Source organism: Alosa sapidissima, chromosome 9 (assembly GCF_018492685.1).
Source record: "Alosa sapidissima isolate fAloSap1 chromosome 9, fAloSap1.pri, whole genome shotgun sequence".
Taxonomy (NCBI): Eukaryota; Metazoa; Chordata; class Actinopteri; order Clupeiformes; family Clupeidae; genus Alosa; species Alosa sapidissima.
The window spans coordinates 31,404,734-31,423,292 of NC_055965.1; the positions used below are offsets into that span (position 1 = coordinate 31,404,734).

Consider the following 18,559-nt stretch of genomic DNA (forward strand, 5'->3'; position numbering starts at 1 on the left):
ATCAGTATGCCAAATTGCACAACCTTTTATGTTCTATGGCCTGCCAATGGACTTCGTTGCTTGGCCCCAAATAATAATTTGATAATGTGCCCAAGGGCTTTGGGTGATTATTTTAAATTCCTGCAGCATACTCCATTCCGGGAGGTGGCAGTATGACATAGTTGTTTATTGTCTGCCAACTGCGAGCAAATTCATTCAGTGGCAGGAAGTTTTTTTACTGGCAATGTTGGTTTTGAAATCCTACATTTTTCTGTGATTAACGCTATTCACGTCTTGTCAAACCATCAGATTAACAACGCAGTTTGTGGACCAGCAAACTTGATTGGGGTAGGCTGCGAATTAACATCTTGTCACTAGTGTTATTGTTATTTTGTATGCGTTCGATTAACATTGTTAACGTTAGACGTTTTCATTCGTAAGAAATGAATAAGGTTTCGGGAGATAAACAAAAAAATGCCCCTGATAGCTTCCTTTCAATGAAATCAGGATGCATGTTGCCTCCGTATGGACTTTAGTCCTGTTACATCTTTAAAACAACAGTCAATACATCCAACTAGACCCCAACTAGATCGGCACGTAACTTGGGCGTTGTAATTGATGACCGACTTAATTCTCTGAGCATGTAGCTTCTATTGCAAAATCATGTCGGTTTATGCTTTACAACATTAGGAAGATCAGACCTTATCTGACACAAGATTCCACACAACTTCTTGTTCAGACCATGGTCATCTCTAAGCTGGACTATTGTAGGCCTAATTCACCATTAGCTGGTTTACCCGCTTGTGTAATAAGATCATTACAGCTGATTCTGAATGCTGGAGCAGGCCTTGTCTTCAATCAGCCAAAGAGGACGTAACTCCTCTCCTAGTTACTCTCCATTGGCTCCCTATAGTAGCCAGAATTCAATTCAAATCTCTCACTTTGGCCTATAGGACACTTACTGGATCTGCTCCTAGTTATTATTTTTTTTTTCAATAATCAAGCCTTACATCCCCAACCGCCCACTGCGGTCTTCTGATGAGCGTCTGTTATGTCGACCAGTCATAAAAACAGTGGTTCCATGTTGGTGGAATGAGTTGCCCAGTGCTCTCCGTTCCTGTGGTAGTTTTGGGTCGTTTAAGAGGGGTCTAAAGACATTCCTATTCAACATGTACTTAGTTGTTTAAGCGCTTATGTGTTATGGTTTGTATAATATTGTTTTATTTTCATTAGGCTGTTAATTAATTTGGCATTATTGTTTATTATTGATATTATTTTTAATGTAGTCTTAGCATGTTATTGTTGCTTATTTTTATTATTTTTGCTTATTTTTATTAGGCTATTGATTGAATTGATATTATTGTTTATTATAACTATTCTCCTTCTTATAATAACATTTATAATATAATTATAAATATTATTATGTTGTTTTGTATTTATGTCGCTTATTTGGACAAAGGTGTCTGCTAAATCCATAACCATAACCATAACATCTAGGTAGGCCTACTATACATCCTGATAAAGTTCCCTTGGCCTTTGGAATTAAAATAACCCCACATCATCACATGCCCTATATTATAGCCTATATGATATTTTATAAACAAATACAAATCATCTTATCTACGTTCTGTTTATGTTTATGTAGCCTATAGGATGTTTTTAATTTTTCTGAAGAGGAAAAAAAATGCTTCAGATAAAATAATTTGGCGGACCCCCTGCAGTACCCTAGGGGTCGCGGAACCCCGATTGAATATCACTGTTCTATTCCTTATGTAACTACAGGGTATAACTCTGGATGAGATCATCTTTAGTTTAATCTAATCTAGGGGTGGGCGATATATATCGTCTGCGATAATATCGTGATTGTTGTTTTAACAATGTGCAAATTTACGTTATCGAGTATTTAAAGTAGGCCTACTTATGGGGAAAACACACTCGAAAACACACATTGAAACCCCATACATTCACTAAATCCAGGAGGTGTAGCCTATGCAGAAAAGCCCCTGGCTGCAGCAGAGCAAGTGTCACATGATCACTACTAGTGGGTCCACATTGTCACACACATGCCTAATGTTTGTTTTGTGCAGCGAGAGGTAGACTAGGCTACTTGGGATTTTGTGCGGCTACTTCTGTTCAAGTAAGCCTAGCATTGATGAGTCACGTTTTTCCCTATATGGTATTATATGGAGAGAAAACATTAGCCTTTAAGTATTTTAATAGTCAGTTGTAAACAAAGAACTCTTCTCATGTAGGCCTAACCTAACCCTTTTGTAAATGGACTGAAGTTCGCTCTAATATCGATTATGCTAACCGTTAGCATCTCTATGGGATTTCTATTCTGTAACTTGGAATGTTAGCCTACATGATTTCTCTTAAACAAAACCTCGAAGGAAATGACTGAGATGTACTCTGTTGGTCTGCTTAGTTTTACAGTGAATCCTAAGAAAAGTTTTTTTAAGGGAACTTCAGCTTCAGACTTTCTCTTGGGAAACTGTTAGGGCTATTCATCTTCTCTAATGCTGGCTAGACCATGTCATTGCCACACACACAAGTGGGGGCAGAATTGGAAATGTGTCATAGAGTGACATTGCATTGGTTGATTTGGTTAAAAAGTCACAGGTTAGGTTATTTGTTATTATTGTATTGATGCTGTTCATAAATAATGAGCTGTAAAGTCACTCAGACTTTTACAAATTTCTTTTAAAGGATATTGACTAATTATCGTTATTGTCAAAATCACAAAAAATATCGAAATATTATTTTTTGTCCATATCGCCCACCCCTAATCTAATCTAAATTTTATCTAAAACTAATTTTTCTAATCAAATTCTTTGCTCTTAAAATGAGAAGATTTTTAAAAAATAATAATTCTACTCCCTGTGTAACAGGTTATAACTCTGGATGGGATCATCCTAAATCCATCTGGAACATGGATCTTGGACTGCTCTTTGCTGAACCCCAGCAGATGGACCTGAGAGTGACGTTGAAAGAAGACGTAGAGGAGGAGGAGGACTATGGCCATATGATTCCATGCGAAGATGAACAAGACCAAGAAGAAAAGCCCTTTGCAGAGCTTAACTGTAAAACTGAAACGGACTTATCCGACTACAATATTATTTACAGTGAACCACTACAGACAACAGCGAAGATTTAGGTGAAGGTCGAAGACGAGGATGAGCATCTACAAGAGTACGATTGTCTGCAGGAACGTAAGTCATTTCAGACATAAATCCCTCATATGTTGTGTCAAATATAAATGATAATCACTTTCCTAAATTCCTTCATCTTTCTCAAAGGTGCGATTTGTAGGATTGTTACCGAACGCTCTGTAGGCCAAAATCAAAACACTGGTAAAAGTTCTCAAGACTACCAGACGCGAGCCTCTTCTGGGTTGCCAGATGTAATGAAGACTTAGCTAACGTGTAGTAGACCTGTAGCTGCTTCAACGTTTCTTCAACCATGACCCATCTGTCAGAAAAAAGTAGTTCTAAAACAAGACAGTTTTAGCGATTAAAGCCTTTAAATTATAACAGGAAATGAACACAACACAAGTGGCAACAGTGGAATAAGCGGGATAATGGACTCCAGGGATGAATGCACATCGGAGGCGTTTTACAACCTCGACTGCATTCATTTCTGCCAACAGACCACCGTGTCGTCCATTATCCCTTACATAATGAATTGCTGGAGGTAGAATATCTGTCTGTCATTCTAATTCTTTGAGTCTCTATGGTTACTCTTCCAGGTGTATCAGAACACCCACATGTAATGCAACAGAAGATCCATGGACAGAATGATGAACTCAATCTGCAGCTGCAAGGAAGGCTGCACCACTGCACAGTCTGCAGGACGAGTTTCACAGCCCTGAAAGAACTCAAGAAACACCAGAAGATGCACTTAGTAAGGGTGAATGAAAAGCAGAACTCAAGCAAAAAACAGCATACATGTTCTTATTGTGAAAAGATACTTAAGACAGCCAGAAGTCTTAAATGCCACATGCTTATACATGCTAACATAAGGAATCCTAAATGTGCCCAGTGTGGAAAAGCATTTTCGAACCCTTCAAATCTTAAAACCCACATGATGCTCCACACTGGAGAGAAGCCTCATAAATGTATCCAGTGTGGAAAAGCATTTCAGAACTCTTCAAATCTTGAAACCCACATGATGCGTCACACAGGAGAGAAGCCTTTCAAATGTACCCAGTGTGGAAAAGCTTTTAGATTATCGCAAGCTGTTAAGCGCCACATGTTTACACACACTGGAGAGGACTCTCATATATGTGTCCAGTGTGGAAAAACATTTGCGCGTTTTGAATATCTGAAACACCACATGCTTTTACACGGCGGAGAAAAGTGTGTCCAGTGTGGAAGAGCATTTAGAACATCCGAAGATCTTGAACGCCACATGCTTACATGTACCCAGTGTGGAAACATTTCTCCAATGTCCACAGAACTTGAATGCAAGCTGTGTGAAAAAACATTTAGAACATCCAATTATCTTCAACGCCACATGCTTACAACACATACGTGTACCCAGTGTGGAAAAGTTTTTCCAACGTCCACAGAAGTTAAACTTCACATGCTGATACACAACGGAGTGAATTCCCATGAATGCCGCCTGTGTGAAAAAACAACAACAACAACAACATCAACAGAGCATAAACACCATACACTTCCACATAGTGACGAAAAACCTCATAAATGTGACCGGTGTGGAAAAGGTTTTGTACACATATCACTTCTCAAAAGCCACATGCGAATACACACCGAAGAGAAGTCTCATTTGTGTGCCCAGTGTGGAAAAATATTTCTAAAGTCCTCAAATCTGAAAAACCACATGCTTACTCACACTGGAGAGAAACCTCATGAATGCGTCCAGTGTGGAAAATCGTATTCGTACATTAGGAGTCTTAAAAACCATATGCGTACACACTCTGGGGAAGAGAAGGATCAGGGGAGAAGTGAATGTGTGCTGTGTGGAATAGTCGTTACAAATATTAAAACTCACATGTTTCTACATACTGGAGAGAAGCCTCACAAATGTGAACAGTGTGGAAAAGCTTTCGCACAAGCTTATTATCTTAAAACACATATGCTAGTACACACCGGAGAGAAACCTCATAAATGTGACCAGTGTGGAAAAGCTTTTGCACAATCGGCAAATCTTAGTAGCCACGTGCTAATGATGCACACTGGTAAGAAACAACAACTGGAAAGCAGTAAACGTCAAATACCAAATGTGTACATTTTAAATCTCCCGCTAGGTGGCGCTACTCAATAAATGAGTAAGCTCACATTTTTCACTAGGTGACAGTGCACAAGAAATTAATCTAAGACCAAATGCTAAGACACAATGGAGATTGTTTTCATTAATGTACTCAGTGGGGGAAAACATTTATAAGGTTTGTTAGTTTTAACAATTAAATTTGTTTTATTTATTTATTATTAAATGGACACACACAGGGTATTGCTGAGCCAGATTGTAGCACAGAGGCTAATTTAAACCGGTAGTCCCTGGGTAGGAGTCAGTGTCATGACTTCATATTCAACATATATATGCTAACATATAATTAGTTAATTTGAAACACCAGGTTGTTATATTCACATTTTTCTAAGGGTGGCACTGGAGAGAAGCTTTATAAATGTACTGACTGTGAGGATTTCAACTAAGTAACACATCTATAAGTGTATGAACTCTGGGGACATTCTGATTTCACATTCTATAAGTGTATGAACTCTGGGGACATTCTGTTTTCACATTCTATAAGTGTATGGACTCAGGGGACATTCTGTTTTCACATTCTATAAGTGTACATATGTGACAAGAAATGTTTTTGCTTTATCCATGAAATTATACATGAATTACTTTTGTTGTTTGCCAATATCATTTAATTGAGTGTTATAACCTTATGGTTTGCACAAAGAAACTACACAAGAGGGGAAAGACATCAATGTTTGTAGACTATCACTATGCATTTTTATATAACAATGTAAATAAGTGTCAATAAATGTTTTTGCTTTAAGTCAAGTTGAATATATGCCAGTCTCAAAGCTGTAGGCTACAGTGAAAATAAAAAATGTTGTTCCTAAGTTATAAGTTATATAAATATATGTTTATTGAGTTTAGTAGATGCTTTTGTCGAAAGCGGCTTACAAAGTATAACAATACAATAGTTAAAATGAACTAGATGTACCACATAGTGATACATAATATGCTGCTCAGTCTTGCACATTCTCTCTGCCAAAATAAATCACAGATTTCAAGATTCACCTAAGGGCTTCTACACACAGTTGCGTTCCGTCAACGCATGCCAGTGGGTGTTCCCGACGGTAGCTATGCAAATGAATTTGATTGGTTGGTGCCGTCCGTCGATGGGCTTGATTGGCCGGTGCCGTCTGTCGGTGCAGCCACAGCTGAACTTCTCAACGCGAGCGACGGGAGAAACGCGACGCAACGGACCTACAATTCAGTTCTGCAACGGATGATGTAAGCTTATGTAAAACGAATGGAATGCGTCTCCAGCTCTGCAACGCACGCAACTGTGTGTAGGAGCCATAAGTGAATTGGCATTATGGCCTGCAGTGCTGAAATGCCTTGCAACTGACAACCTTTCTTCATTCTTTCTAATGGTATACTTATGTTCTCAAATTCTAGTTTTTAATTCATGTTTTGTTTTACCCACATAAAATAACCCAGGACACGTCAATAAATACACAACAAAAGAGGTTAAGCATGTAATTCTGCCTTTTACTTTGAACATCCTTGGATGTGTAAACGATTTCTCAGTAAGCATGCAATTGCATACTATACAATTAAAGCATTTGAAATTACCGTCTGGGATTTTGAAAGAAAAGTGTAGCAGACTTGGTGCAGGAAGAAATAACAGATCTCAGATTGGATGCTCTCTTATAGCAGAATCGCAGGGGATCTTCAAAAGCATGACCAATGGTTGGGTCGCTGCTTAAAATTAGCCAATGACGCTAAACGGTATTTTTCAATGAGTTGGATATGTGTCCATAAGTAGACACAAAAGGGTGTGTGCCCTTGTAGTCTGTGCTCTTGGTCTGGGAGAAATTTTCTGAATGGTGTATAGATGAATTAAATGATGAGGAAACAGGTCAGAGTATATTGATGAAATGAATCATAAGTTATGTTTATCATTGCAGCAGCAAGTCAGAGTATTCCTAACAATATGAGCCAAAAGGGAGGAGGAATGTGCTGGAGCCATTAAGTAAGAGAGACAGAGCTTTTAAAAGGTTGCGCACAACACTTACAAAAAGGGGCGGGATAATCAGTTGTCTTTCAAATTCCCTCCAACCATCCTTCCATTTTCCAAGCCAGGAAAGGATTCTAGCAATCCAGAGAATTATAGACCCATTGCTTTGTATCACATTTAGGAAAACTAATGGAAAAGATAGTGGCATGGTTAAATTATTTTCTAGAATATAAATGTCCATTTAAAAAATATCAAACAGGGTTCAGCAAAAGCAAATCAACTACTGATTCTCCCATCACCAGAGTTTAACAGTGAATTACTGAAAGGTAAGAAAGAGTATCCAAGGAAGAGGTTAAGCTATTGAGAATCTGTACAGCATGGCAGCTTTACATAGCCTAGATACAGGTCACTCATCAAGGGAAGATTTGATTATTGAAATTAAATATTTGTTATTACAGCTCAGGAGCCTTGGAATCAGTATTCAATTTGGGTTCCAGCTCATATAGGCATCAAAAGAAAATGAAGAGGCGGATACGACTGCAAAAAAGATGTTGGAAAACATATAGGAATTAACATTCTAGTGGGAAAGGATGAAGCCAAATCCATAATTAAATCTGAAATTATACAAAAATGGCAAAGGGAATGGGAGGCAGAATTTAAGGCTGGACCATAAAATTCAGAAAATGTGACAGGGAAAAGGGTTACATCACTGAGTTTAAACAGAAGGGAAGAAGTTGTCTATACACTGCAAAAACTGCTTATCTAACAAAATCTCACCAAGTGTTATTAATCTTATTATATCAAGATAAAAAAAAACTAGTTGGTATTGTTTTCAGTATAAAGAGACTTACCTAGCGCTTTCTTTTGAAAACATTTGACTTAATTTTAAAAAAGTTTGACTTATTTTAAGACATCTCATCCTGAAAACAAGCAAATTTGTCTGCCAGTGCGTTAAGCAAATGTGTCCTAAAAACAAGCAAATTTGTCTGCCAGTGCGTTGAGCAAATTTGTCTTGATAAGACTCCTTAAAATAAGTCAAAGTCTTCTTAAATTAAGTCAAAATGTTCTTTTGGGAGGGTGCTAGGTAAGTCTTTTCATACTAAAAACAATACCAAATAGATTTTTTAATCTTAATATAAGATTAATAACACTTGGTTAGATTTCATTTTTTGCAGTGTACCAGACTTAGATTAGGACATATAGAATTCTACTCTACAGATAGAAAGAAAGGGAAACGGTTTATGTATGGAGTGCCAAGACGATGTGGAGCATGTACTAACCGGAGTGTTGCCGGTTCGAACCCCGACCGGTAGGCACGGCTGAAGAGCCCTTGAGCAAGGCACCTAACCCCTCACTGCTCCCCGAGTGCTGTTGTTGCAGGCAGCTCACTGCGCCTTGATTAGTGTGTGCTTCACCTCACTGTGTGTTCACTGTGTGCTGAGTGTGTTTCACTAGGGTAGGGTGGGGGAAAACGCCCCCCCTTAAGGAATATGTGATATTACTGTGTAACAAAAAGCTAAATATGTGTAGATTTGCTATCCTAGTTTTGAGTGACAATGTCATGAATTATAAACCAAATACGAAAATTGTCCAGAGTTAACAATTACTATTTTAACAACAAAAAAAAATTGTGTAAAAGGGATGTTTTGCCCCAGCGGTGGGGTATAAGGCCCCCACCCTGTCAAAGCAATGCCCCTCATGCATTAATAGAAAAACCAAAAGTAAACAACTAAAGTAAACAAAATCTATTGTGGAGCAATAAAATATAATCAATAAATTGATTGCAAGCTACTATATTTCATCAATATATTGACAATAGCCAACTTTGTTTTAGCGACTGCTGAAAATTAGAACACTTGCCTAAAAATCTATTTTTCTTTTGTTTTCTTGAAGTACAGAGCATGCATCCATTTTATGGTGGGTACTTGTACATCACCATTGTCAACATGATGCATAGAAATTTTAACAACAACATTTTACTTCATTTAGTGATTAGTTTGTGAAATATAGGAGGGGGAGCGTTTTACCCCAAGGGGCGTTTTCCCCCACTCTACCCTAATTCAAGGTTTGGGATGAATGCAGAGACCAAATTTCCCTCATGGGATCAAAAGAGTATACTTATACTTGTGAGAGGTATAATGATCATAGAGTAATCAAGCAGGACATGGAAGGGGAGACAGCAATTCATGACATGATTGAGGAAAAGTACATGACAAGGGAGAGACTTCGCTTTATTTTTCTTAATATAATGGTTCTCTCTTTTTGTTTGTTTAAGTCTAAACTCCTTGGCATTCATGGTATTACACACTCCTGTACAGTTGGTGGCGATAAACTACAAAAGAAGTCATCTGCCAAGAAACAGAAGAAGAAGAGAACAAAAGAAAAGTTGCGCTGGATCCCCGACAGAATTTTTTGGAGTTTCTCCAATTTTGCCTCAATAATGATTTATTTTGTGGGAATTAAGACTCCAAAGAAATAGATCTCAGTGTGAGCAGCAGCGAATTTACTTGAGGTAGGCATTTCTTTGGTGTTACATGCCTACTCTATAGCTATTTTAGTTAAGCATTAGTTGAATGATCCATTTAATCAATTTAATGATGCAAGAAATAGGTGTGATAGCCTGCAAGATGCTTGCATATTAGTCAGATTTAATGCTTTGCATAAAAATGCGCGAGAAATACACACGAATAGATAAAGAAGACACGTTATCTTAAATGGTAACTAACGGGAAACTATTGACAACTGCCGTATTTTACACATTGGCTTAACGTTGTTTATGCCTAGGCCTACAGCTGGCGGCTTATATAACAGTTACGGCTACTTCAGCTGGAAGTGTGAGTTTAATGAAGTCGATTGGGCAGTTACAAGTAGAGGCGTTAGACGTTATATTAGGCTACACTCCTATGCAGTTGTCCATATAGCTAAAAGGGCTAAAACACAAATGCTTCATCCAAATGTTCTCCTTCCACTGCCCCAACTTAAAAGACAATCTTTAATTCTTCAGCAAGAACTCTATAGTAGTCACACCTTTATTAGTCCAGTACACGCAGCACATTATATTATGGGCAATAAAATACGTAACTGGGGCATGGATTTCTGGGCTGCACGTTTTGGGGAAATTGTCTAATCTAGCCTAATCGTGATTTTCTGACAGATATTGCGATATGATTTTTGAATGTAAATGAATTGATTTAGTTCAACATTCCAAACGTCTCTTAAGCTGTGTAGCTTCTGATTGGTGAGTGGCCCTGATGTGTGGGAGGCACAGCACTTCTGATTGACTGTGAAGTTCACACTCAGGGGATTTGTGTTTCTGCACATGTAACTGTGCAGCCCTAGATTTCTTTTTCTCTTTTGACTTTCTCTGAGCCAGTTAACAAAGTCAAATGAAGATCCACTATAATTAGTCACCAAGAATGAACAGTCATAATCCATACACCTGTATTGTATCGAGCGCTCCATCTGTACATGCTGACTGCTTGTGACTACCCTTAACTTGTGAAATGACGTGCAAAACTTCCTTGTCGTAAGAACTCGTTAACTGGGGGTCTTTTGATTTGTACGAGATCAGTTCGCGTCAGACAAGTTTAAGGGTGGCTGTATACATGGATTTATATGCAACGTCACGAAAACATGCGTGCGCAACCAAGAGGCAGAAAGCACCAGAACAGCATAGAGCAATGCAAAAGAGCAAAAGAATAAAATTAGTTTTTGTGCTGAAAACTGCACCAATTCGAATCACGATGGTTAGAGAATGTTAAATATTGTAACGATTTGATAGTGACACTCACAGTTGTCCAATCAAAAGGTTTATTAGCTGAGAACGAGAGCAGGTACACAGACATGGAACAAAATGCACACGGAGCAGGTCAAGTACACACACACACACTACACATACAGGGAAGGACGCAGCCCCCCACACAAAACGGATCACACACGAGGGAGAACTAAAAGGGAAACATGTTACAATAAAGACGCTAACATTACACTCAAAACTAAGGAGAAGTACAGACATAAACCCCCAATTGTTCACTCCCGTATCCCATCATGCCCTGCGTGGGAGAACGCTAACAATGTCTTGTGCGCCGACGTTACAATATGTTCAATATCCCTAACGGAATGCATGTCTTCGCCAAAAATGACAAAATACGATGTTATATTAATAATGCAAATGAACGGCAAACTTTGAAATATAGTCTGAAATGAGATGTTATTATCATTGAGACAACAGGGGTATACAATAAAATCCGATTGTAGCTTACAGCAGCCGACTATTTAGGTTAAGTTTATAACGTTGTGGACGGCCACCAAGCGTCTTCTGCCCCACGGCTGCGCGCGCATCTAGTTTTGTTGGTAAACGGTGTATTGCAGGAGGGTGGAATTGGCTCTTTGCTCATTTGTTTCCGGTGGAACAAGGTGTGTTTGAACCTGCTGCCATTGTGAATGTAATCACACCTTTATTAGTCCAGTACAACACGCAGCACATTATATTATGGGCAATAAAATACCTAACTAGGGCATGGGTTTCTGGGCTGCACCTTTGTGTCTCTCTCTGTGGAGTGGTCTCGGAGTGTGTGCACTTCCTGTGTGCCTGTTCTGTCTGGCGGAGGCTAATTGACCTTTGAACTTACCGTCCTAAATCTACCTTCTTGTAAATAAATTATACATCTTCACTTTATCTCTCGTGTGGTTTCCCAATTTTTGTCACAGTTAGGAGCAAACTGTGACAGAATATTGGTTCTCAGTCTGGTATGATCTTTTTGTGAATTACATGCAAGTAAAAAGTATTTATTTTGTTCTGGCTTTTCTATTGAAAATTGATCTCAAAAACTATATTTTTTCCTGGCTACAGGGAATTTAGCTGGATCAGCTTGTTGCTAGGGAACATGGATCTGGGACCAGTGCTGGATTCTGGCTGTGATGTGGCTGAAACCGAAACTCACCAGGTTGACCGTATATAGAAAGCGCTGGATGGGATCATCTTTGGTGCGTTGGGAACATGGATTTTGGACTGCCATTTAGTTCTGGTGGTAATGTCACTGAAATGCAGGAGGTTGACTTACTGAGCGTGATTGTGAAAGAAGAAGATATAAAAGAGGAGGAATATGGTCATATGATTTCATGTCAAGGTGAAGAAGAAAAGCCCTTTGCAGAGCTTCACTGTAAAACTGAAACAGACGTCACAGAGTCCAACGGTACTGACAATGAAACACAACAGACAGCGCAGATTGAAGTGAAGAAAGAAGAAGGTGAGCACGATTCTCGGCTGGAAAGTAAGTCCTTTCAGAGACAAATCCCATGTGTTTACTAAACACACTAAACAGCATTTATTATTAGGGTTCATATACGGGTCATTCTGTATCAATTCAGACAAAATCCAGGAAAATAGGTGCTGCACCGTCTCAAATTTTGCTCAAAGTTTGTATTTAGGTCCCAAAACCAAGATCTGTAAATTAGCGCAAACGTAAACGGATAAACAAATAGCATGCGTGTGACAGAGGAAAAGTTCCTTGTTGCTTTAAATTCCAATGTTTTCATACTTTTTTTTTTTACCTTCTGATTTTGTATAATTTTTACTCTCAGAAATGCCTCATCTTGGAGGCCATGTTTGCACATTGATATCTTAAAAAGCTTTGTAAAGTGGAAAACGAACCTTTTCTCGGTATGGCTGGAATATTAAAAGTTTGTACTGCATGGCCATTAGTTTTATATATGTGACCTTGTAAGGCGAAACCAACTACGGTGCTATTTTGAGAAAATCCACGATAAACAAACGTACGGGTTAAAATGTTGAATTTCACGTTTTCGCATAATTCGACAGTATACAGTATATACTTTCTTATTGTGAACAAATTTTACGGAAAAAATATACGTTCTGACTGTTTAACCCTCTCCTCTTCTGGCGTATCGTGACAGGAGAACCATGCCAACTTCAGATGCGGTTATCTTAGCGATACTTTTTGCAATACCCTCGATATACATATCGTTGGAAATCTTAGTTTATGGCCGTTTATGTGAGCACAATAACTTAGTTTTGTAAATTTTACCGAAGCGACTTGTTTCGCCTTGCAGGGTCACATATAGCCCTACATAAAGCCGTTTGTATCCACATAGCCCCAATCACTATTTTGTCTTTCTTTAGAACACAGCTGATCAACCGCTTTCACTTTTGAATGAAGTTCCAGTCCTTGCGTAGTGTTAGAATAACCTGACTTAGAAGCACAAACTCTGTTGCCATTGACAGCGGCCATTATGTTTTTCAGAGGTCCTTTCTTCGAAAATAATGACTGCTAGAACTTTGGGAAATCCCATTCAAGTCAATGTAGCGTTCTACTTGCATTGTGAAGAGCTGTGTAATAAATACAAATAAAATGCTTTATTAATGTTGAGCCAATATTTGAGGTCTCTGCAATGAATGCACATGAAGATGACAAGGTGTGATTGCATTTTGTGGTAATGATCATAGGACTAAAATGGCATGTGTGGAAGATGCAAATGAATGCGGGAATAGCTCAGTTTATAGTCATTTTGTGTATAAAGTGCCAGTGATGTACCATGTTTAATTCATTCATACATACATAGATAGATACACTTACTTGGGTACATACGTATTCTTGTCCCTGAGGTTTAACAATGATTTTGAATCTATTTATTTAGCTATGGTGCAACATTGCCACCATGTACACTAAATCCCCATACACTGAGCTACTTCCACATAGATTCTCTAGGCTAGTGCTAGTGCCTACTAGTTACCCCACATATCATTTTAACGACCATCATTCTTGGATCATAGAAGAGGTTATGTCTTGCAATTTTATTCATTTCTATGATTTTGGTAGCACTACTCAAACTAAGCCCACAAGCTAGCAAACATAAGCTAAAAGGACATCTCCAGGTAAACGTTTGCCAATGGGTTGCATAGCCTATCAAATGTCAGTAAACCAAATAGGCCTTAATTAACTTACTTTCATAGCCTAGGTAGGTTAGCAGGTGAGAGATGCAAGTAAGCAGTTCATTAACTTTAGCCTTCTATTTATTGTAATCAAAACTGCAGAGGAACAAACACGTTAGTTATAGGGCAGTCGTTGGTGTCTGCAGAAGCAAGCGTGGCATCTGGCTCAATATTCTGCGTGAGGATTCTGTGTGAATTTTCACAGGGCAACTACACAGGGAAACTACGATGATTGGTCAAATTGGTGTTTGGACAAAATTGCGAGGTCGCCCAGAATTCGCGGGGATTTGTTGAATTTGCGTTGCAATCGTGAATTTCTGGAGGGACTGAATGTAAGAGAAAGATGAATTGAAGATGATCTTAATATCGTGGCGGGTGATTCCGACTGTTAGGCCTACTTCACTTTCACATTAATCTATCTACTGTGCATCAGAGCTGTGCATCAGCGATTACGTTTTCGCCACCTACTGGCAGGTAGGCCTATTCAGAACATAACAAATAGCCTAGTAGTAATCTGTGCCTTTTGCATAGTGCATTCGAGTATGTGGATGGAATTTGGATTGTTTTCTACTCATTACTTAAAATACATAGCCTAGAAATCTAGACGCACCCTAGCGGCAGCAACAAGGGTGTAGGTTTGGTCTGAGCTTTGGTGGGGACACCCCGCCCCCCCCCCAAAAAAAAAGCCACTCAACTCTTTCACCAGCCATTATAGATATATAAAATGATTAAAATGTGCTACTGTCCAACTACTATCCATGATTAAAATGTGCTACTGTCCAACTTGATTTAACTATACCGTGTAGCCTGCATAATCTTATCAAATTTTAATATGTACAGATATGTAGGCTATATTTAACATTTAACATTTATTTTCTATTTGGTCTGTTATGAAATCATGCATTGACCCATTTAAACACAGCTCAGTTTTAAGAAACTTAAATACATGCATGCTTAGCATTTTGTGAAAAGAAATCATTAAGGCTACATTGAACCGTGAGCTGCCTGTATATTCTCTGATTCTGATATTTACAGATATCTAGGCGATGTAAGCACAGCTCAGTTTTAAGAAATGCTTAAAGCCGAAAGACCATGTTGAATTTTGCTACAATTTATTTCAAAACCGGATTACTCTGGAACAGCTAACTATATACGGTATTGCATTACACCTTTGTGTTCGGTAAGGTCTGCTGTTTATTCTGATATATGGTTTGTCATGTGTGGCGTGAAAAGTGTGTAGGCCTACGAGATTCCACCGAGACGAATGGATGTGGAGATGTGCGCAGAGAATAATTATTAAATCTCTTACAGTTCGCGAGAAAAAGAACTTCATCACAGCAAATAGTGGCTAACTAGCACCGTTTAAAAGCTGAGAAAAGGCTCTTTCATGTGACACATGTGTGATGAGTAGAAGAGAAGAATGGGTGGATTTGGACGCACTTCATATGCCTTGTAGTGAAGTGAAGCTGAAGCGCTGCGCCATGCTGCGCAGGAGACTGCGACCCACTGGTAGTTATTATAGGTAACTTCAAATCAGCGCGATTTACCCTTATAGGCTACTGCACATTACAAGATCTGTACGAGATGATCCGCAGCAAGTGAGAAATGATTGAACTCTTTGTGTAGCGCATGTGAGCACTTTTTCCCCCATTTCGACCTCAATATTGGTGGGGACATTTCAGTCGTAATTTGGCATTGGTGTGGACACGTCCTTCGGTCCCCACGCAAGTCTACACCCCTGGGCAGCAAATTACATTTGCTTCCAGGGCTAGTCTAGCAACTCTCCGTTGGCTTGTGAGCTCGAAAAATTAAACATCTATCAGGCCAATCAAATCGTGTATAGAGTCATTAGGCGGGCTTAACATAATGATTGATGGCAGAGTTGCAATGGTTTGGCTTGAATTCCGTGCTACTTGAAAACAAAGATGGATGTTGCTGTTGGCCAACAGTATGACACAAGGTAAAAGTTTGAACTAGCCAACTACCTCCGCTGGGGAAAAACGCATGGGACTCAGCGCTGTCCTATTGCGTGCAGAGGGAATTTGAAAGACAACCGATTATCCCGCCCCTCGGACTGAGCACTGCGAACGGTGAGATAGATAGATAGATAGATAGATATACTTTATTGATCCCAAGGGGAAATTCAAGGTCCCAGTAGCATACAGACAATACACACACACATTCAATAACAGCAGAAAAAGTAATTAAAAGTATATAATATAAAAAACACAACTAAGCAATAAGGACTGTAGAAGATAAAGAATATACTAAATATACAAAATACAAATTATACTAAATAAAACTTATTCAAAATCAATTCTAAAAAAACAGTATCCACAAAGTGGGTGAATAATCAATCAGGTGCGCTTGCAATGACTGAAGCAGGGACTGAGCCTGTGGTTCTCAGTGCATAAGGTAAGGTAAGGTGCTCTGTGTGAATGAGTGTCATGGTGATGGTGCAAATGAGTAAGTCAAACAGTGCAACAGTGCAAGAATAAAGTCTATATATCTATATATAAATAACTATATTAAGAAAGGTATGTGGCATGGAGGGAGGGGTTGTGCATATGTGCTAATACAGCACGCAAACAGTGAGGCAGAAGACAAATGTAAAGTGACTAGTGGACAGACAGTTTAAGACATTGGAGGTGGTGAAGAGGCAGACAGACTATGCAGAGAAGTTTCTCCTTGTTAGGATGGACGGCAGTGGAGGCAGCAAGGATGGTAGGAGACCAGGAGTAGGAGGGCCCACAATGGGAGATTTATTATTCCCAAAATTCCAGAGGTGCAAAAAGTATTTACAGTGACTAAATAATAACAAAAATAAAGAAAAACTTTTCAAAAACAAGAAAATAAACCTAAGTGCAGCGATGCACTAATATATATGTGCAGGTAAATTTGCAATACCAAAATTCACTGGCCCAACACACAGCACAGAGAATGTTCTCTCTCAAAGCCCAGAACATACTCAACACAAGTTCCATTCTGCCCCTATAAATAGGCTAAAACCCCACCCCTAGGCTATACCAACACATAATTCAATCAATTAACCATGTTACACATGAGAAATGATAAAAATATACAAAATATATTGCAACACATTTCCCGTGACAAATTCATACTATCATAATCTTTAATTAAGTGATGCATTAAACAGTTCAATGGCCCTGGGGATGAATGACTTTCTCAGTCTGTCAGTTGTGCAAGGCAGTGAGCGAAGTCTCCAGCTGATCAGGCTCTTCAGCTTAACAATAGTGCTGTGGAGTGGATGACACTCATTGTTCAAGATGTTGATCAGTTTGTTCAGGGTCCTTTTGTCAGATATTGAAGTGATGCACTCCAGTTCAGCTCCCACTACAGAGCCAGCTTTCCTTACCAGCCTGTCAAGTCGCCCCACATCCTTCTTCTTTGTGCTTCCTCCCCAACATACCACTGCATAGAAGAGGACGCTGGCAACAACAGACTGGTAGAACATCCTGAGGAGCTTGATGCACACATTGAAGGAGCGCAGCCTCCTCAGGAAGTACAGCCTGCTCTGCCCTTTCTTGTAGGGTGCCCAGACCCTACATTTTAATGTGGGTCTGGCTCGTCAGGCTATAAAATACATGTTACAACAAAGAACTCGAATGAAATCTCTCTTGGAAGAGATAAGTGTCTTTCAATGTTATTCATTTCTATGATTTTGGTAAGCACTACACTAACTAGGCTACAAGCAGACATGACATGAGCTAACAAGGACATCTCTAGATGTAAAAGTTTGCCAATGGATTGCATAGCCTACTCAAATGTCAGTAAAAAAAGTAGGTCTACATGAACTTACTTTTATAGCCTATGTAGATTAGTAATGTCAGGTTGAGAGATGCAAGTAAGCAGATCATTAAAGGTGCTCTAAGCGATGCTGGGCAACGTCACTTCTGTTGACCTTCAAACAAAACAGAGAGCTAGCTCGCTACTTCCTCCTCCTCCCTCCCTTGCTGCTCCCCTGCAATTGGAACTCTCCTAAACGCGCATCTCGTCTGTGATTTGCTGGAACACACCGTTAGACTTTTTATTGTATTTTTACAGTAACTGACTTACTGTTAAGTAGTCTTCTACAGTAGTCTTACTGTACTGTAGATGTGTTTTCCAGTAAGAAACCCTTACCGCAATTTTAGAGACTTAATTTTACAGTAACTCACTGGCAACAGTGTTGCCAGTAGCCTGTAAGTTCCTTCAACAATATTATGTCCAGTACAATATCCTTACTGTATATATAGAAAGAGATTTAAATTAAAAATACCTTTTTATTGAATACTTTACAGTACATGCACAATACAAGCATGTGACAATGTACCTAGCTTCAGTCTTCAAATGTGCAACAATGTAATGCAACAGTGCAATCATTTTAAAAGATTCTGGGAACAAAAGCT

At 39.0% G+C, this 18,559-nt stretch overlaps 2 protein-coding genes across 4 annotated transcripts in view; both read left to right on the forward strand.

The window, feature by feature from the left end:
• The first annotated feature begins 189 nt into the window (after positions 1–189).
• On the forward strand, positions 190–5,415 carry LOC121718906 (zinc finger protein 665-like). The gene is made up of 3 exons (XM_042104340.1): positions 190–327; positions 2,868–3,188; positions 3,725–5,415. The coding sequence occupies exon 3, from the start codon at positions 3,748–3,750 to the stop codon at positions 5,260–5,262; it is 1,515 nt and encodes a 504-aa protein (XP_041960274.1). The 5' UTR covers positions 190–327; positions 2,868–3,188; positions 3,725–3,747; the 3' UTR covers positions 5,263–5,415.
• A 4,154-nt stretch (positions 5,416–9,569) lies between these two features.
• The window catches only part of LOC121718819 (zinc finger protein 239-like), a 33,137-nt gene continuing 24,147 nt past the window's right edge, over positions 9,570–18,559 (forward strand). For 2 of the 3 annotated variants that reach the window (XM_042104101.1, XM_042104099.1), the window contains exons 1-2: positions 9,570–9,710; positions 12,051–12,471. In XM_042104101.1, coding sequence (XP_041960035.1) covers positions 12,198–12,471 — 274 coding nt within the window. In that variant the 5' untranslated portion in view covers positions 9,570–9,710; positions 12,051–12,197. The remainder of the gene's footprint in view (positions 9,711–12,050; positions 12,472–18,559) is intronic. The other variant, XM_042104100.1, reaches the window with a different exon arrangement.

Coding starts and splice junctions, on each gene's coding strand:
- LOC121718906 (XM_042104340.1), top strand. CDS start 3,748: ATGCAACAGAAGATCCATGGACAGAATGATGAACTCAATCTGCAGCTG.